This window comes from Geotrypetes seraphini, chromosome 2, assembly GCF_902459505.1.
Source record: "Geotrypetes seraphini chromosome 2, aGeoSer1.1, whole genome shotgun sequence".
NCBI lineage: Eukaryota > Metazoa > Chordata > Amphibia > Gymnophiona > Dermophiidae > Geotrypetes > Geotrypetes seraphini.
In genome coordinates, this window is record NC_047085.1 from 272,400,531 (window position 1) to 272,422,032 (window position 21,502).

The following is a 21,502-nucleotide window of genomic DNA, read 5'->3' on the forward strand; positions in this document are numbered from 1 at the left end:
TCAAAGTCAATGCCTTAAAGGACTAGGAGTTCATTAGATAAGGTTGGTAAAAAGACTTGAAAAAAATCAGTTCAATCCTAAGAGAACACCTGTTTGAGTTCAAATTCAAGTTCTTGTAATACGTGTGTCCTGTAATCGTTCAAGGGGTTTTACATAACACCCATTTCAACCTGATTGCACACTAGCCCCAAGTTTCAAGAGAATAAATACTTAGCTTGACAATAAATAGCAAATATTGCTGTAGCTGATAGAAATCTCCACTCGACAGAGCTCCGTTTCGTCACCTTCATCAGGAGCGGGGGGATCAGTGGAAATGAAAAAGTGACAGACCGCAAATAAGGTTGTCAGCTGGCAGGGCGATGGTTAGACAATGAAGCCATCAACCACTTGTCACAGAGCGGTCACAAATAGCACCGCCACCTCGGAGCAATATAATATTAACATGTTACAGTGAAGGGGGCTGGATAGCCAGCAAATTTCAAGATACAGATGGTGAGGAAGTCACTGAGCGTTCAGTGAGTACAGAATACAATTAGTGAGAATACGCAGTATCAACATGATGAGTATTAGCTTTAAAAAGGAGGGAGTTGTTACATTACATTACATTAGTGATTTTTATTCCGCTTGTACCTTGCGGTTCAAAGCGGATTACATAAGAAGAGAACTGGACATTTCCAGGAGGGTACATGACTTTGGAGAATACAGGTTGAGGGTATAGACTTAATAACAGAATAACAGAATGAGTGTATAGATATAATAACATTGGAAGATAAATCAGGTTACATTACATTACTTAGCAAATTGTCTGTTTCCATATGATGGTAGGTAATCGGTTTCGGTAGGATGATTTAGGTTCCAGGTAGCTTTGTTGTCTTTATATTTTTATTTATTTATTTATTTATTTATTTTTATTGGTCGATTGAGGGTATGGTGCCAGGGAGTGCGCAGAACCTGGTTGGAGAGGAGGAGAGGGAGATAGGAAGATTGTAATGGTATTGAACAGTAGTGTTTTGATTTCTAGGGGAAGAGGAGAGGGAGGTTAGGTAGATTGTATATACTTTTTGAATAGCAGCGTTTTGATTTCTTTACGGAATGCTTTGAAGTCAGATGTTGAGGTTAATAGTCTGGTGATGGAGTGTTCGAGTTTTGCTGCATGCGTTGCTATGAGGTTATCATAAAGCTTTTTACGATGAGTGCCATTGAGTGGTGGGTATGAGAATGGTGTCAGTGTTCTTCTTGTTCTGGGTGGAAGGTTGCAGTTTAGGCGATCGTTTAGATAGGCAGGTGCAGTACCGTTGATTACTTTGAAGATTAGACAGCATAGTTTGAATTGAATTCTGGCTCGAATCGGTAGCCAATGTGAGTCTAGGTAGGCATTGGTGATGTGATCAAATTTTCCGAGGGAGTAGATTAATCTGAGAGCTGTGTTCTGAATGGTCTGTAGTTTTTTGATCATGTTTGTAGGGCATGGTAGATATAGGATATTGCAGTAGTCCACAAGACCTAGTACCAGGGATTGTACAATGATTCTGTAGTGTTCTTTGTCAAAGTATTTCCTTATTTTGCTTAAGTTGCGCATTGTGAAGAATGCTTTTTGGGTAGTTTTGTTGATTTGAGTCTGCATAGTGCAGCATCTGTCTATCAGCACTCCCAGGATTTTGAGGGAGGTTTGGATTGGGTATTTGATTGCTTTAATTTCCAGGTCTGTTATGGATGGGTTTTTGTTCATTTCAAGCATTAAGAATTTGGTTTTGTCCGAGTTTAGTTTTAATTTGTGGTTTGTCATCCATTTTTCTACTTCGTCCAGTATTGTTTCCAGGTGTCCTGTTGAGGTGTGGTCTTGGGTTTCGAAGGGGAGGAGAATAGTTATGTCGTCTGCATAGCTGAATGATGTTACATTTAGGTCGTCTAGAGCGGTACCGAGGGAGGAGCTGTAGAGATTGAATAGAATGGGTGAAAGTGGAGATCCCTGCGGGACTCCGCATGGATTTGACCATGGGTTAGATTTCGTATCATTTATCTTAACTCTGTACGTTCTTGTTTTAAGGAATCATTGGAACCAGTTGTAAACCACCCCTGATATCCCTATTGCATCAAGTATCTGGAGTAGTATGGTATGATCAACTAGATCGAAGGCGGCGGAAAGATCTAGTTGGATAATTAGGATCCTGTGTCCTTTACTGAGGTATTGTCGGGCTATGTCCAGTAGTGTTGCTAGTAATATTTCCGTGCTGTGGTAAGATCTAAATCCTGATTGAGATGAGTGAAGTATATTGTGGTCAGCTAGGTAGTTGGTGAGGTATTGAGCCACCAGTCCTTCAATCAGCTTGACATATAGTGGGATTGAAGCGATAGGTCTGTAGTTGGTAGGTGTGTCTATAGGACCTTTTTGGTCTTTCAGTAAGGGTGTGATTATAATCTCTCCAAGTTGTCTGACTAGGAAATAAATCTATTGAACAGAGTGGTCTTAATTTCTTTCCGAAAAGCGCCATAGGTTGACTTGGCTCTATCAATGAAGTTGCCTAGCCAGGATTGCTGTCTACCAGCTTGAAACTTAAAAGTTCTGTCCAGAAAGGTCCTGTATTTGCAATCAGTGATCTTCGGATAGGCAAAGAGGTTGCGATTTCTGGTTGTCCTTATGGGGGTGTATAGTTCGAAGTAGGGTTCAAGAAAGGATTGGACAATTTCCTGCTGGAAAAGGGGATAGAGGGGTATAGATAGAGGATTTTCACAGGTCCTGGACCTGTTGGGCCACCGCGTGAGCAGACTGCTGGGCACGATGGACCTCAGGTCTGACCCAGCAGAGGCATTGCTTATGTTCTTAAGTGAGGTAAGAGATAGGTGGGGGCCTTTCCCCACATCAGTTTGTAGCAAAAGCAAGATTACTTGAATAAAATTCGTGCCTCTATTGGCAACCAGTGTAACAGTTTGTAGTAGTGACTAATGTGATCACTTTTCTTTAGTCTGAATATTAAGCGGACGGCCGTGTTTTGCACTATTCTTAATTTTCTCACGGTTTTTTAAAGTATACCCACATAAATGATGTTGCAATAGTCTAGGGTGGATAGAATCAATGACTGTACCAGCAGTCTGAAAGATAATAATAATAACTTTATTCTTATATACCGCCAACAATCTTGCGACTTCTAGGCGATAGAGGGTCGAAATATTTTTGATGGTTTTTAATTTCCCATTATATAGAGAACAAGTTGATTCAACACACGAAGGAGCTTAAAGATATAAAAGAAATCTCTGGAGAGTTCAACAAATCTCTGAAGACGGGAGTGATTCCTGGGGATTGGAGGAGAGCGGATGTGGTCCCTTTTCATAAAAGTGGTCACAGGGATGAAGCAGGAAACTACAGGCCGGTGAGCCTCACTTCAGTTGTTGGAAAAATAATGGAAGTGTTGCTGAAAGAAAGGATAGTGTATTTCCTTGAATCTAATGGGTTACAGGATCCGAGGCAACATGGCTTTACAAAAGGTAAATCGTGCCAAACGAACCTGATTGAATTTTTTGATTGGGTGACCAGAGAGCTGGATCGAGGACATATGCTAGATGTAATTTACTTGGATTTCAGCAAAGCCTTTGATACAGTTCCTCATAGGAGGCTGTTGAACAAACTTGAAGGGCTGAAGTTAGGACCCAAAGTGGTGAACTGGGTCAGAAACTGGCTGTCGGACAGACACCAGAGGGTGGTGGTTAATGGAAGTCGCTCGAAGGAAGGAAAGGTGACTAGTGGAGTCCCTCAGGGTTCGGTGCTGGGGCCAATCCTGTTCAATATGTATGTAAGTGACATTGCTGAAGGGTTAGAAGGAAAAGTGTGCCTTTTTGCAGATGATACCAAGATTTGTAACAGAGTAGACACCGAAGAGGGAGTGAAAAATATGAAAAAGGATCTGCAAAAGTTAGAGGAATGGTCTAATGCCTGGCAACTAAAATTCAATGCAAAGAAATGCAGAGTAATGCATTTGGGGATTAATAATAGGAAGGAACCGTATATGCTGGGAGGAGAGAAGCTGATATGCACGGACGGGGAGAGGGACCTTGGGGTGATAGTGTCCGAAGATCTAAAGGCGAAAAAACAGTGTGACAAGGCAGTGGCTGCTGCCAGAAGGATTCTGGGCTGTATAAAGAGAGGCGTAGTCAGTAGAAGGAAGAAGGTGTTGATGCCCCTGTACAGGTCATTGGTGAGGCCCCACTTGGAGTATTGTGTTCAGTTTTGGAGACCGTATCTGGCGAAAGACGTAAGAAGACTTGAGGCGGTCCAGAGGAGGGTGACGAAAATGATAGGAGGCTTGCGCCAGAAGACGTATGAGGAGAGACTGGAAGCCCTGAATATGTATACCCTAGAGGAAAGGAGAGACAGGGGAGATATGATTCAGATGTTCAAATACTTAAAGGGTATTAACGTAGAACAAAATCTTTTCCAGAGAAAGGAAAATGGTAAAACCAGAGGACATAATTTGAGGTTGAGGGGTGGTAGATTCAGGGGCAATGTTAGGAAATTCTACTTTACGGAGAGGGTGGTGGATGCCTGGAATGCGCTCCCGAGAGAGGTGGTGGAGAGTATCAAGTTCAAGTTTAATATTCATTTGATTAATCGCTTATAACAGTATCTAAGTGATGTACAATTTAAAAACCATCAGAATGTGGTAATACATTTAATTTACAAATATGAAACAAAAGACAGACAAATTTGGACAAACAGGAAAGGGTGGGGAGGAGGGGGGAAAGTTACAATTTTGTTATGTATTAGAATTTAACATCAAAAGGAAAGCACATTGGGTAGTAATGGGTTAAGATGAGATAAGAAGAATGCGGGAACCATGAAATATTGCGTTTTATGAATCAAATGCATCTTGAAATAAATATGTTTTTAAAATTTTCTTAAAAGAGACAAGATCTGTTTCGTTTTTAATAAAATTTTTAGTAAAACTGTGACTGAGTTCAAAGAAGCGTGGGATGAACACAGAAGATTTAGAATCAGAAAATAATATTAAAGATTGAACTAGGCCAGTTACTGGGCAGACTTGTACGGTCTGTGTCTGTGCATGGCCGTTTGGAGGAGGATGGGCAGGGGAGGGCTTCAATGGCTGGGAGGGTGTAGATGGGCTGGAGTAAGTCTTAACAGAGATTTCGGCAGTTGGAACCCAAGCACAGTACCGGATAAAGCTTTGGATTCTCGCCCAGAAATAGCTAAGAAGAAAAAAAAAAAAATGTAAATTGAATCAGGTTGGGCAGACTGGATGGACCATTCGGGTCTTTATCTGCCGTCATCTACTATGTTACTATGTAGAAGATCAGACAGCTTCAAAAACTTTAGTTCAAAAGCTTGACCAAGATGTTATAGCAGTGAAACAAATCCAAGAGGCCCTAGTTAAGGATAATGTTAATCATAGAAAGAAGTTGGAAGTGCTTGAGAATGCTTCAAGAAATAATAATTTGAGACTTATTAACTTTCCAAGATTGACAATGGTAACTCCTAGGGAAATGCTTACAACAAGGAAATTTTCATAATTTAAAAAAAAATATGGGGACCATTGACTATTTACTCTAATGATCAGATATCTTAAGCACATGGGTAGTTTATATTTGGGTTGGGATGGGGAATATGTATCATATGGAAATGGGAATATTGATAAAGAGGGGGGTATTTATTTTATCTTATAAGAATATTTGATTGTAAGTACAAGTGATTTGTGAAAATTGTTTTATTATTTATAATTCACTTGATGTAAGAATCAAAAATGAATAAAGATTTATTAAAAAAAAAAAAAAAAAAAGGAGATACCTGGTAGAAATTTTACAAGTTTCTGAAGAGACATTACCTCCATTCTCTCAAGTTTACTACCTCCCAAATAAAAATGGGCCTCATCTACAGAAAAAAAACTGATCAAGCAATGTTAAATGTATCGGAAATCTTGGAGACATCTGATAAGGATATGATAACACCGTCTATGTTGATATTAACTGTAGCTCTTTCGATTGATAAAGGATGGTTATTGAAGCTTTTCTTTAAAAATAAACAAACAAACGTATCCTGATCTTTCAAGAGAGACTCAAAAACGACGTCGAGAATTTCTTCTTTTGAGACCAGGGGTCATTCTGTTGGGGGCGACTTTTTACCTGAGATATCCTTGTAAGTGTATTATATGCCACTGTTCAGTTAAATGTTTTTTTTTTAACCTTATCAGTTAACTGCTTTCTTGGCTATGTCCTGAATAGATGGCGGAACAACATTAAGTGCTCTAGAAGTTTAATAACTATCTCCTACCTCAGTACTATGTTTAGCATATTATAATTTACCTTCTTTTCTCGCTTATAAGAAATCTTGGATTTTAAGTTGAGGACTTGAGCTCTGTTAGATTAAACTATTAATGTCCTTTTAATTTTATTTCCTTTTAAGGACAATCAAGGTATTAAGATTTATACCTTGAGAGAATTGTTCTGTCTAACCAACTTTCTGTACAAGTGTTTACTTGATCTGTAAATGTGAAAACTTATAAATAAATAAAAAAGAAAAGACAAAAAGAAGATCCAACAAATCTGCAGTGAAGAACGATAAACCAAGGACAAAAAAAAGGACTGCAGACAGGTGTACAAGATGCAGGCAAAATTTATTATGAACAAATAAATTGTTGCGTACAAATAAACTAGCACAGTGAGGGGAAAGGAGGCCAGTCGTTCCCCTCACTGCAGCGAGCAGACCTATCGGAGACTCTTAGGCAGGAAGCCCCACCCCTTTTTCTCCCAGAGCCATCATCTTTCTTTAGTCCTTTAAAGGGCTTTGTGACTCAGCGTGCAGCTTCTCCAGCACAGTGAGGGGAAAGGAGGCCAGTCATGCCCCTGACTGCACCGAGCATCTACCACCCTTTCTGTATAAAAGTATTTCCTTAGATTACTCTTAAGCCTAACACCTCTTAACTTCATCCTATGCCCTCATTGCAGAGCGTCCTTACAAATGAGACTCGACTCCTTCACATTTACATCACATAGGTATTTAAACATCTCTTTCATATCTCCCCTCTCCCGCTTTTCCTCCAAAGTATACAGATTGAGATCTTTAAGTCTGTCCCCATATGCTTTATGACGAAGACCACGCACCATTTTAGTAGCCTTCCTCTGGACTGACTCCATCCTTTTTATATCTTTTTGAAGGTGCGGCCTTAAGAATTGTACACAATATTCTGGTTCTCTGGCACAGTCCTGGCCGCAGAAGAGTCTTCTTTACGCCTTCCCTCAGTGGCGTATGTCTGATGCATTGCTTATTAGAGTGCCCAGGATCCGTGTTCTTGGTGGTTCCCTATTGGTAGAGACAACCACGGTATGCCGACCTTGTGCGAGGCTGGGAGGAGGAGGCTAAGTTTGCCCTGTCACTCTCAGCCCCTCATTCAGGGGCCAATCGCTTTGCAGGACCTGGGCCTCTTTGGTCTTGCATCTGGCTATTGAGCACGCAGCCTTGTTAGCCCGGGGCTGTTCTATTGCGGTGATAACTGTGCTGCTTCACAGCAAATGGAAGTCCCCAGTGGTGACCTGTGCATAAGTTTTGCGGTGCTACCAGGTTTGGGGCACTAGCTATCAGGAGGGTTATTCTCTCTTGGTTCTTTGGGTGCTGGAGTTCTGCAGGATGGCCTGCAGGGTGTCCTTTCAGTAGCTTCTCTACAGGTTCAGATTGCAGGTCTGTCCTGCCTGGACCCTATTGCCATGAGAGGATTTCTTGGCGGTTCTTTGGAACGCAGTTCATCTGAGGCCTCCTTTGTGCCTCCCTTGGCTGACATGCAGTCTGACTGATCTTCGCTCCCTGGCACGCCCACCTTATGAGCCTTTGGTGCAGGCGTCCATGATGGATCTCTCTCAAGGCGGTATTCCTTTTGACTGTCTTATCAGCTTGGACAGTTTTGGAGCTTCCAGCTTCTGGTGAGTATTGGTGGTCCAGGGTAGATTTTAGGAATTTTTCACTTGCTGCAATTCCATCTGCTTGGTGAATGTTGCTGTATAGTGATTCAACATCTATTGTGACTAGAAACATATCTTATTCACTTTAATAACAGCAGAATTTACAATGTTGCTGCAGCTTAGGCAAGTTTCAAGTCTGAGGAATTCTCAATTTCTCTACATTGCATTATACTTTCTTCTTTTCTCAACATGTACCGTGCACGAGGTTGCTTTTTGATTGTATGATCTTGTTACAACTGGATGCATTTCCAGTGTTTTTCCATTGTATATGTAGATACTACTGGCTCATGTGTATTGTTTTGCATTCTATTTTGCAAATAAAGAGATATTAGAAGAAAAAGAAGCAGCTATCATTGCGGCAGGTCCAAACAAAGATCATCAAAGCAGCTTTAAAGCAGGATATCAGGGAGAGCCAGAATTGCCAAATTGCCTCAGAAGATCCTACTCATTGCACTACAAACTATGTTCTAGATCAATGGTTCCCAACCCTGTTCTGGAGGACCACCAGACCAATCGGGTTTTCAGGCTAGCCCTAATGAATATGCATGAGAGAGATTTGCATATAATGGAAGTTACAGGCATGCAAATCTGCTTCATGCATATTCATTAGGGCTATCCTGAAAACCTGATTGGCCTGGTGGTCCTCCAGGACAGGGTTGGGAACCACTGTTCTAGGTAATGTCTTAAGAGCACACCAGTGTACACAAAGGACAGAGTCAGTGAGTCTGGTGAGTATTGGTGGGATCCTTATTGCATATTGTGGATACCAAGGTGCTCTTGCATATACGGTTCCTTCCTTCCTTTGAAAGTGGTTTCAGTTTTATATGTGAATTGGGCAGTTCGCCTTACTGCATTTGTTTCTTCCAGTTCAGGCCCAGGACCGAGTGCTGTGGCGTCATTAGTAGGTAACCAATGACTTTTGTGTCTCAAACTACCTGTTTGTCTTATGGATCCTGCCCGCAATGGCTAGTCTGCTACCATTTTGAGATGGATTTGAGCGACCATTTCTGCAGCTTATGTAGCGGCAGGAAAGAAGCCCTCCCTCAGGGTATGGACTTATTCTACCAGGGGGGCTTCTTCCTGGGCTGAGTCATTGGCAGTTCATCCGGATGAGTTTTGCATGACTACTACATGGTCCTTTTTGCACACCTTCCCCAGGTTTTACAGGGTTGCTGTGGTGGCCAAGCAGAATGCCGCTTTTTGTGCTTAGGTGTTGGCAGCAAGTTCATCAGTCCCACCCTAAATTTGGGGACTGCTTTATTACAACCCACTGGTCCCAGAATAAAGTGGGATTGTACAAGAATGAAAGATTAGGTTCTTACCTCTGCTAATCTTCTTTCTTGTAAATCCACACTTAATTCTGGGAACCTGTCTGTTACGATCCTTGCGCCGCCCACCCGAAGGGTTAGGCCGAGTGTCCGTTCACCACCTATCGGAGAATAGGCCGAGTGTCCATTTTACCGCCTTTGTCACAATCCCTGCACCACCTACCCGAAGGGTTAGGCCAAGTATCCGTTCACTGCCTATTGGGGAATAAGCCGAGTGTCCGTTCCACTGGAGCTCTTATGCTCCAAGAGCATTTGGGGCTTACTGAGGGTTAGGCACTCCTCCCCTCGAGGGTCGCCCAGGAGCTCTTGCTTCCAAGAAATCCCCCTATGCTCTTTCCTGCTGGGAGTCCATTAATGAATCTCCCCTGTCAGTTCAGGGTGAGGTCCCTTTTGACCCCCTCAAAATGTTCCCCCAAGGATTGATGGGCCCAACCCAAAGCTCCCTTCCCCATAAGTCCAGTCTCTTTTCTTCGCTAATCACCACTTTCAGTCTGCTACTCGGATCTTATGCAAATTAGGATGCTAATTAGTTATTCAAGTCCAATGACAAGGTCATTCAGTCTTTACTATTGGACAACAGTATACTCCGGAGTAATAGTGATAGCTGGTTCCTAACACCACCCACCTAGTCTTCCACTATGACTAGACCCACCCCAATTAGGAACTAGCTGAACCCAGTTACCCCCTCTTTACCCCTGGGTTGTCTGTTGCTCATGGGCACTCTGGGTAGGGGTCTTTCTGAGGGAGCCGGCCCTCGGGACGGTACTCTCTCATGTGATGAGACATACACCCCATCACACTGCCCTATGTATGTCTGATCGCTGATTACCTGCCTTGAGGTACTGGTAAGCTGGATTTATGTTTCGGACCAGTTTTTATAAGAGGCTGGTCTAGCACTAAATTTGCCTGGAACTAGCACTAAATTTTGGTTTTGCGCCCCCTTCTGACAGTGCAGGCTGTGTTTCCCTATTGTACTGTTTTTGTCGTTCAGGTTCTAATGTTTGATGACCTGTTTTACAGTTTTCATTGTTGCTGTTTTGCATATGTTAATATGAGCAGAATTGATTTGTTTGGTGGGGAGTTCCCCATTTTCCTCTCTCTTGTTTATTCTTTTCTGTAGATGTTCCTGGCTGCTTGAAGACTGACTGGAATCTACTGGGCATGCTCCAGGATATGCTAGCAGAGGGAGGAGTTATGTCTTCAATTATCTGAAGCTTTCTACAGTGCCTGGTGGTTAGAGATGCATAAAACCCATTGGTACCGGAATAAAGTGTGGATTTACAAGAAAGAAGATTAGCAGAGGTAAGAACCTAATCTTTTGTTGTACTTGACTAAGGTACCATAAAAGGTGCTGCCACACTGAAACTGTCGTTGCAAAGGTTTCATATGCCTCATTTTGATTTCTTCCTCAGAAGCCTGCAATAGCACTCAAATCCAACATATGACGTCTTAATCACTTAAAACATGGGTTGAATCCTTCCCAGAAACAGAACTCACAACAAAAATAAATTTATTTGTTTTTGTTTTATGAGGCCTCACCAGTGGAAGAAAGGGAGGGCTGTAACCGGCTGAGGCTAAAAATCAACATTTTCAAGCTCATTATCTGAGGTACTGAGGATGTCCAATGAAAAACTATTCCAACTTCTCACTGTCCTCTGTGAGCAAGACTTCCTTTCACTGACAAGTCTAACTTATTTCTCAATTTATAACTCCCCAACTCTCACAGGCTTGGATCATTTTCCTGCTCTGCTCTGCCTGATTCCAGGCACATTCCTGGTTTTTGGTCTGTCTTCCCATCCCCTGCACTGCAGCACTTTTCTTGGTACTCAAACTTCAGGCCAATGGTAACCCCTGTCTGTTGAGATTCTCTGCCACATGCTTACTTGCTAAGGAGGGAGGTATGTCTTTGCTACCTTCAGGAAGCCTTCCAAACCAGCAAGATAATATCCGGATGAGCAGGGAAAAAGGTGGTCTGAGCCTCAAGCCACTCATGTCCGTGCACTCTGAAGTGGATGGCTGCTGGGGCTCTAACTTTAACTCCCTGAACACATCTGTAATAACATGTGGGACGGTAACTGACTTGAAAAGACACTGCACTAATGGATCATCTCCTTGGTCGAGGGCAGCTTTTGTCTCTTGACTCCTAGTCCCTGACAGGGAAATGGAATCCTTCAGGAAAGCATCTGAGCATTGTAACAATAAAGGCATGGAGTCTGACCTCCAGTCTTCTCAGTCCTGTTCTCATTAAGGCTGAGATCCAACTTACTCCGTTGTGGGGAGAACCCCAGAAGATGAATCTCCCCTGGATCACTGCTGGTGCACCCTCAGGTAGCGCAGCATGTCCCAGACCTATCAAATACACTTTCAACATGAGATTCACAAACTCTGGGGTAAATCCTTGCACAGGTGGACCCCTGCAGGACCTCAGACTGGCTTTTTTTGAGCTCTACAGCAGCCACACCTTTGCATTTCATGCCTTCACTGTTTGAAGTCTCTGGGAGTGATTTTCTTCCTACCACTCAAAACCCCTGTGGTTCCTCAGCCCTAGAGGACTCAGAGGAGGCTAAGCCCAATGTTCATACCCCTCCTTCATATGCCCTGCAGTACACGAACACTCCTCAGCCAACCACCCAGCACAAAACTAGTATGATATAAGGGCAAAAGAGCCTGAGGAGTCCATCCCAGTCAGTTTTGAACCAAATTTGGGGGGTTGTGAAGCAGATGGAGGCTTTAGAAAAAAAGATCGTTTAAAATCCAAGATGGCCACTTCCATAAAATTCACACCAAAATCGGCCTGTGGAGACTCCCCTGAAGTTTAAAAAAACTCAGAGAAAGGGGTTTTGGAGGTGGGGGACACTATCTCTGCCTCCAAAACCCCTTAAAATCAGCTTATTCAGAACCCCTCCATCTAGGGTTACCATTTTTCAGGCCGCAAAAATCCAGACACATGGCTCTGCCTTATTCCACCTCTGGCCCCACCCTGTTCCACCCTGGCACTGCGTTATACCTTCGGCACCACCCTGTTCTGCACCAGCCCCTCCCATTTCAGCCTCCAACCCCGCCCCTACAAACCTCCTCTCTTCTTCCCCAACAAGCTCCAGCGTCTGGAGGGCCTGGAGCATGCTCGGATGTGTGACGCCATCTGCTCATACTCAGATGCCTTCCAGATGTGGAAAGATCCTGGCAGTGCTTTCCAAAACCTGGACAATCTGTCAGGTTTTGGAAAGTCCATCTGGGTTTTCCAGGACATCTGGTAACCCTACTCACACCCCCCCCGATTTTCCCCATAGGGAATAATGGACTGTACTCACTGTGTTTGCTGGTGCCTGCATGTGTCAGCTTTGCTGTAGCCTGACTGAATGAGGAGGACTTTCTGCCTCAAATCCTTGCAGAGAACAGTCAACAACTGGAGATCTTTACACTGCCAGTCAGATAAACACCGACTGAGGACTCCACCCCCCCATAGATCCTCGCAGCGCGACAGGGGGAGATTAAAAAAGCAGCTTGATACCCAGAGGGATTCACACAGGAGCCCCACAGCCTGCGCTCAAGCCTCTGATAAATCAGCAAGCCTCTGATAAATAGGGCAACACCCAAGGGTTGCCCTAAGAGCTGCAGCCCACCCTTGTGGAGTCTATGTCTTCACCCACGCAGAGTAGCCCCAAAACAGCAGAAAAATACCCCAAAATAATGAAAAATGAACAGAGAAGATCAGAACACTGCCTCAATGGGAGGGTTTATGATCTTATAATGAATAATGGGCTTAGAAGGAGGGTGGGGGGAGAGTTGCATTTATATTTATAAGATGTTCAAGTGGTCTAATTAATAGTGTTTATTATGAATTTTGTACACTTGATGAAAGTTTAAAAATGAATAAAGAATTAAAAAAAAAAAAAAAAAGAGAGAAGATCAGAACAGAAGTTCTCAGGAAAAACTGTATATAGTTTAGTGCCCTCTTCAGTTTTTCCTGAGAAGTTGTGTTCTGATCTTCTCTGTTCATTTTTCATTATTTTGGGGTATTTTTCTTCTGTTTCGGGAGGCTTTATAATGGGCTTAAAGACTAGTATGTGTTTGTGTGTGTGTATGTATGTATATATATATAATGTATATATGTATATATATATATATATATACACACACTAGTCTTTAAGCACGTTACATTAACGGGTGCTAAAATAGATATCTGTCTTTCTTTCTCTCTCTCCTTTTCCGCTGTCTGTCTGTCTGTCTGCCTGTCTCTCTCCTTGGCCGTTGTATTTCTTTCTGCACTCAGGCCCAACAATTGTCCCTTTTTATTCCCTCCCTCCTTCCTTCCTATGTCCTTATCGCTCCCAGTGCCTCCTTCCTATGTCCTTAGTGCCCCCAGTGCCTCCTTCCCATGTCCTTAGTGGCCCTTCCTATGTCCTTACTGCCCCCAGTGCCTCCTTCCTATGTCCTTAGTGCCCCCACTGCCTCCTTCCCATGTCCTTAGTGGCCCTTTCTATGTCTTTTCTGCCCCCAGTGCCTCCTTCCTTATGTCCTTAGTGCCCCTTCCTATGTCCTTATTGCTTCCTTCCCATATCCTTAGTGGCCCTTCCTATGTCCTAGTGGCTCCTTCCTATGTCCTTAGGGCCCCTTCCCATGTCCTTAGTGCCCCCAGTGCTCCTTCCTATGTCCCCCCTCACTGCCTTCCAGCCTTTGTCCCACCCCCTCCCCCGAAGCTACCTCCCTCCCTCTCTGCCGCGCTAAAGCCAGCCTGCCTGCATAACTCCTTCCCTCCAGTGCCAAAAGCCAATGCCTGCCCCCCCTTATCAGCCCCCGCAATTACTTCCTACCTACTGTCTGTGCCAGTGGTCAGCCTCCGCTGCCGGCCGCTGCAACTAAGACTGCCACATGCTAGCGATAGGGGAAGCATCGGAAACCGCTCAATTGAAGGAAACCACCGTGCTTCTTCTACGTTGCTGTGGTAACGTGCTGCACGCATCGGAAACAGCCGCCCCTACTGTGCATGCAACACCACGGATTATGAATCAAGGGTGCATGAATTTCCCACTGCGCATGTCCGCTAAGGCTTTTATTATATCTGAGAGAGAGCTTTCAATCTTTAACCCTACTCCTCTGCCCTCCAACCCAGCCCGCCGATTGACCATTCCCCTTGACTGTATCCATGACATCTTGTTTGTCTGTCTTGCCTGTTTAGATTGTAAGCTCTTTCGAGCATGGATTGTTTTTTTATTCTTTGTGACCCTGTGCATCGCTGCATGTGTCTGGTAGCGCTATAGAAATAATTATTAGTAGTAGTATACTCCACTGGTGAAAGAGGAGGAGCTTAAAGATTTGATTGACACCCTTCTGCAAGCAGTTTACGAGGATGGATTGTAAAATTACATCCAGACTTTGCAGAAAAGTATCTCTTCCCTAAACAGAAGGAATTTGGGAGCTATCTGACATCATCTTTTCCAACCACCAATGGCTTTTGTACTGACTTCAGCCCAGTTGTTGAAAAAGACAATGAGATTTCCATGTTTAAGTAATAGAATATATTAGTATCCAGAAGCTTGCCATCATGTCTACATTTACTGCTAAAAAATTGAATGATAGTAAAATGATTTGTAACCAAGAAAAATCTCTCTTTTTGTAGCTGATTTCTACAAGTTTGTAAAATTGCATCCAGACTTTGCAGAAGAGTATCTCTTCCCTATACAGAAGGAATTTAGGAGCTATCTGACAACATCATCTTTCCCAACCACCAATGGCTTGTGTACTGACTTCAGCCCAGTTGTTGTAAAAGACAATGAGAATTTCCTGCAGAAGAAATGGAACTAATTTTAAAAATATATACCTCCCCCCCTCCTGGTGAGAGGTGTTAGCTCTTTTATGGTTTCAAAACATAGGGCTCCTTATACGAAGCCGCGTTAGCGGCTTTATCGCATGGTGACTTTTTATCACGCGCTAGCCGAAAAACTACCGCCTGCTCAAGAGGAAGCGGTGGCAGTTAGCGCGGCCGGCACATTAGCGCATGCCATTACGTGTGTAAAGCCACTAACGCGGCTTCATAAAAGAAGCCCCTAGTCTCTTTACCTTTATATGTACTATGTGTAATATTTGGGAGTGAGAATATACTTGCTTCAACAGTGTGTTTACCAGAACCTTTAAACCTGGATTTTAAAATATTTTGTATTTTCTTTCTTTTTGTGAAAACCAAAAATATGAATGTTGTTCATTTATTTTATATACTTAAAAAGAACATGGCATATATTGATATTTCATTTTTTTAGATTCATGTACTGTGTTTTTTCAGAGTGCACACATTGTTCTGATATTTAGTGCACTTTGGTGATGGGTGTTTTGTGTGTTACAGACATTAGTTTTGTGTTATCTCCTCTCAGTTTGTAATGCAATTATGCAAAAAAGTCTTAAGGTTTATCTAAATTCATTTTATATTAATATAATGATCTCTTCTATATCCCATGTCAGTGTTCCAACAGGCAGGATAAATTTCATCATGTATTAATTCCTAAGCATAGCTAAATCACTTAGTTAAAGTACAAAGCTGATGCACCAAGTGAGGAGTTCCATACATCTGTACATGTAATAAGGCAAGACTAATACTAACCTATTAACTTAAATGTCTACTGGAACCACAGTTTTGTTGATAAAAAATTTCTATGAATTTGTTTATGGCAAAAATCATTGCTGAATAGTGTCCTTTTAAAATCTTTCTCTGTTTTATACAGAATCTAACACTAATGTTTTTGAAATTGTAATCTTCTGAGCATTTAAAATTTGGTAAAATAGCTGCCTTCCATAAAATTTATTAAATGTTTTGATGGCATGATTGTTGTAAACTGCTTTTTACTTTAAGGTAAATTCATCAAGTAAAATAGGTGCAACCACCTTGTCAGAAATGTATGGCATAATTCAGATGATTATTTTGGCCATGTTTTTACAATGAATAAAAGTAGAGAGTTAGTCATTTTTCATATTGTGGTAGGATTTTTTTTGATAAATAAGCCAATATATTTAACTGTAAATTAATTGCAAATCAGCATATGGTTTGATAATGTTCTCAGTTTACTTCCGTATTCCTATTGCTGTGCTGAATAAATATTGTGAAACACACATTATAAAGTACTGTAACTGTATTCTAAAAGAATTCCAAAGTATTGTAATATATATAGAAAAATTTTAATTGGCACTACAGCTCACAAGTTTCAGACTTCTGCTTATGCAACCCTCTTGATGAAGAGGGAAGTATATTTACTTTCATACAAGTACATTACATAAAATTGAAAGAGCAACTTCTAGCAACGCTCAGTATTAATACTTTCTCTGCTTTTTACATATAGGTTGACTGGCTACCAGGTTTTTAAAAAAATATATTATTTATTACAAATTATAAGGTGGTTGTTTTTTAAACTGCAGTTGGCAACTTAAGTTTCAAATATAGTATTATAAATACAAGAATATACTCTTCCTTACTGCCTGTTTTACAAAGCCGCACTAGCAACAGCCCCGAAGCCCTTTAAATCTCTATGGGCTTCGGAGCCATTACCACACAGCAGCCGCTAGCGCAGCTTTGTAAAATAGGCCCTTAGTGTCCAGGCTGTATTATTCTTAACTGGGTAATATTCCTTCCTGCAGTAGATTGCAATAGGGAAACTTATCTTTTTCCCAGTGACATCACTGAATAAACAGGCTGTGCTTATTAGAAAGCTCCAGTATTTATCTCCAGCAGAGAGTAGGTTGTTCAGGCTGTTGCTCCTGGTCCCTGGCTTAGCTCCTTATCAGTGCAAGCCTTTGCGTCACAGCTTGGTAGAGCCTGATGGCTGGCTCCCACATTCCTAGATCCATGAACTGGATCTTGTGGCATGTGAAGTAATGTTCTGCTGTCCCCAGTCATCACTTAGTGACCAGTGGACAAGGCTTCTGACTTGGTCCCAGAAGGCCATGCCATGGAGATGTAGGTTCCTATACCCTCCTGCTGCCCTTGACCTGTTTGATGTTTTCCCTGGGCTCCCCTGCAGCTCCAGGAAAACAAATTGGCTGAATTTGTTTGGTTTTAGCTTTCCCCTGTTTAGGGAGTTTGCTAAGAAAATAAGCCAATCCTCTCCCCTCCCCCTTTAGAATCTGCTTTTGCAGATTTGGAAAACAGTTCTCTCAGAGGAGCAAGTAGGTGTCAACAGGAACACTGAGTGCTTCAACAGAGCTGGCAGTACCAGTGTTAGAGCATGCTTGTAGAGTGTTGGGGGTCTAGGGCGAGTAATCATCCTCAAGATATTATAGTCTGCTTCTACAACTACTAAGATAAGGAGAGGATGTTGAGAGTGGTGCACCATATGGGTGACAAGATGCTTTGGGATGAGAATGGGAGGGAGCTGTATGTGGACATTACACCTGCCACCCTGCAACAGCGCCATAAATACCGAGAATGGACAGCAGTTTTGTGTGACAAAAAGGCAAGATACTGCTGGCTGTTTCCCTTCGGCCTCATCATTACTTCAATGGTAAAAGTCATAGTGGTAAGTCAGTAGTGGAGGTTAAAAATCAATTTTTGGATTCAGGACTCACTATGAGAGGGCAGGTGCTTGCTGTAGTTTGGAAGGTGTATTTTCAACTTCGGTTAGTTAATGGATTGAGACCTTATTTAGCGGCCACATTGTTTAGGATGGTGTTAGTCGATGGTTTTGTCCGTTTTCAACTATTACAGTCTGGTGTTCTTGGGAGTACCAGAATCAGTTTTGGGGGCGCTTCAGGTGGCCCAAAATTTAGTGTTGCACACTCTGTTTAAATTGGACAGATGTGAGCATGTAACAGAATATTTTATAAGGTTGCATTGGCTGAAAGTACAGGATAAGATACGGTGAATGTCTTTATGTGCTTACATGAGCCGGTTCGACTGCTCCGCTCAATTGAGCATTGTGATCTGTCTGTGCCATCTGTGCGGGAATTAAGGCATTCTTCTTCCAGAAACAGTGTCTTTCACAGCAAAATGTACAGAACTTTAGGAAACTGCTGCAAAGATGTCTGTTCTGTAAAATGAAATATAAGGTCTGAATTTGGCTGAGGGAGAAAGAGTGCTGAGTGCTGGTCATGGAGGTGTTCGATGGTCTGGTGTTTTACTTAGTTTAATGATGTCTGTTATTGAGGCATCTTGTATGATTTATGGAATTTTATATTTTGATGTATATGTGGGTTTAGCCAGTTTTGGCCTTAACTGATATTCGTCATTGATGCGACATGTATGTTACATGTAGTTTGATTTGATATGCAAGTATGTAATTCGTTACAATGTGTCCTTGAAGTGTTTTGTGTGACAAATGTAGAAGTTTTATTTTGTTTGTTACTATGTACCTCGCCCTGGATAAGGGCAGATGAGAAATAACAAACTGTTTATGGTTGGGCTGGTGCCTCATTTGGAGGAGTGTGAAGATGTCATGCTCTTACCCTAAGAGATCTCCATATGTTCCTGGCTGGCAAAAGGTAACAAAAATGCATCACATGTCAGAAGAGGAAATTGATGAGCAGCTATTTGGATATACAGTGGAACCTTGGTTTATAAGCATAATTTGTTCCAGAAGTAAGCTCGTAAACCAAATTGCTCGTATATCAAAGCAAGTTTCCCCATAGGAAGTAAGGGAAACTTGCTTTGATCCGTTCCACCTCCTCCCCCACCCCCCCAGGCTACTGGCGCTGCTCCATTCCCCCCTCCCTTGAGACCACCGATGCTGCTTCATACCCCCCCTCCCGTGATCCGGCATTCCCCCCTGTGAACCAGCATCCTCCCCCCGCACACGTCGGCCCCCCTCCCCCACGATTCTACATCCCCCTGAGCACCTAAACGAAATCCCTTACCCCGATTGGGCACCGGCACCAGAACCAACGCATAGGACATGCCGGTGCCCGAAGATCCTCCCTCTTCTGGGCTGGACGGTGTGTCGGAGATCCTCCCTCTTGCCTGTGCTGGGCTGGACTGGGCCTTGAGCATTTGCGCATGCTCAAGGCCTTCTGGTCTCGCTCTCTCCAAGATTCTCAGATTCAGAATCTCGGAGAGAGCGAGACCAGAAGGCCTTGAGCATGCGCAAATGCTCAAGGCCCAGTCCAGCCCAGCACAGGCAAGAGGGAGGATCTCTGACGCACCTCCCAGCCCAGAAGAGGGAGGATCTTCGGGAACCGGCATGTCCTATGCATTGGTGCCGGTGCCCAATCGGGGTAAAGGATTTTGTTTCAGTGCTCAGGGGGGATGTAGGATCGCGGGGGGGGGGGATTCCGGATCGCTGGGGGGGATGCCGGATCACGGTGGATGGTGCTCGTAAATCGAGTCAAACTCGATTTCCAAGGCGCCGATTTTGCGAATGTTTTGCTTGTCTTGCAAAACACTCGCAAACCGGTGCACTCGTAAACCGAGGTTTGACTGTAACGGCAACAAAGCACTGGCACATTATACAACTCTCCTCTTTGCTGAATTTTTTTCAGTGAAGTAATGAAGTAACTGTAAGTGATGATGAATGATGGACAATAAATCCAAGTGTGCTTCCTTCTAATGAGGTCTGCTGTATGGCCAGTGGACTGACTGAATAGTGAGGGAGAGGGAAGTTTCATGCAGCTATAGTGAGTAAGCATCGGTAAACTTTTTTGTGATTTATTGATTATATGTAGGGGAGAGGTTATAAAGAATGTTGTGGAGTGAACTGATCCAACGCTATCTGAGTGGGAGGATTGCATTTACAGTAAAATCTTGGTTTGCAAGCATAATTTGTTCCAGAAGCATGCTTGTAATCCAAAGCACTCGTATATCAAAGTGCATTTCCCCATAGGAAATAATGGAAACTCAGACAATTCGTTCCACAACCCAAAAACTTTAATACAAAATACTATACATATTTGTATTGCAAGACCTCGTCATTTAGAACAGTCACTACATTCCTGCAGTGTCAGAGAAGAACCGTCGGCTCAGTTGTGATGATGTGGCGCGTGTATACTGTATGTACTCGTATTGCAAGACTTTGCTTGTTTAGAACAGTCACTATACTCTTGCAGTGTCAGAGAGAGAAGAACCATTGGCTCAGTTGTGATGTGTGCATATTGTATGTACTTGTATTGCAAGATATTGCTTGTATATCAAATTAAAATTTAATAAAATGTTTTGCTTGCAAAACATGTGCAAACCAAGGTTTTACTGTACTTTTAGTAAATGATGGGATTTGTCTTAGAAGAGACAACTTTACTTTAAAGAGGCTTCATGCATCCACATGGTTATTAGATTTATACAGGGAACTCATTTACTTCTAAGATATGAAAAGCTCCTGTCCTATAGGTCTTACCCACACATTTTCTTAGGATCTGGTGACACCAAAAGAAAATGGGGTTTGGATTATTATCTCCTGACGGGAAAGAAAAAATCACAAGAAGTCCAGCAAGATCTTGTGGTAGACAGTCTGAAGTTGGCAAATACAGTCAAACCTTGGTTTGCAAGCATAATTTGTTCCAGAAGCATGCTTGTAATCCAAAGCACTCGTATATCAAAGCGCATTTCCCCATAGGAAATAATGGAAACTCAGACAATTCGTTCCACAACCCAAAAACTTTAATACAAAATACTATACATATTTGTATTGCAAGACCTCGTCATTTAGAACAGTCACTACACTCCTGCAGCGTCAGAGAGAGAACCATTGGCTCAGTTGTGATGATGTGATGTGTGTATACTGTATGTACTCGTATTGCAAGACTTTGCTTGTTTAGAACAGTCACTATACTCTTGCAGTGTCAGAGAGAGAAGAACCATTGGCTCAGTTGTGATGTGTGCATACTGTATGTACTTGTATTGCAAGATATTGCTTGTATATCAAGTTAAAATTTAATAAAATGTTTTGCTTGCAAAACATGTGCAAACCAAGGTTTTACTGTACTTTTCTTTGTAAATGATGGGATTTGTCTTAGAAAAGACAACTTTACTTTAAAGAGGCTTCATGCATCCACATGGTTATTAGATTTATACAGGGAACTCATTTACTTCTAAGATATGAAAATCTCCTGTCCTATAGGTCTTACCCACACATTTTCTTAGCATCTGGTGATACTAAAAGAAAACTAATGGGGTTTGGATTGTGATTCATATGAATATACAGGTACAGTGTTAATCCCGAGATTTGGTTAATGATCTAGAACAGGGGTGTCAAAGTCCCTCCTCGAGGGCTACAATCCAGTCGGGTTTTCAGGATTTCCCCAATGAA

General features: G+C 42.5%; 1 protein-coding gene across 3 annotated transcripts in view; it reads left to right on the plus strand.

The window, feature by feature from the left end:
- Positions 1-16,388, plus strand: part of LPCAT1 (lysophosphatidylcholine acyltransferase 1) — a 579,323-nt gene extending 562,935 nt beyond the window's left edge. For 2 of the 3 annotated variants that reach the window (XM_033929666.1, XM_033929665.1), the window contains one exon: positions 14,908-16,388. In XM_033929666.1, coding sequence (XP_033785557.1) covers positions 14,908-15,092 — 185 coding nt within the window. In that variant the 3' untranslated portion in view covers positions 15,093-16,388. Of the gene's footprint in view, positions 1-10,407; positions 10,590-14,907 lie in introns of all 3 variants that reach the window. The other variant, XR_004537978.1, reaches the window with a different exon arrangement.
- The last annotated feature ends 5,114 nt before the right edge of the window (positions 16,389-21,502 follow it).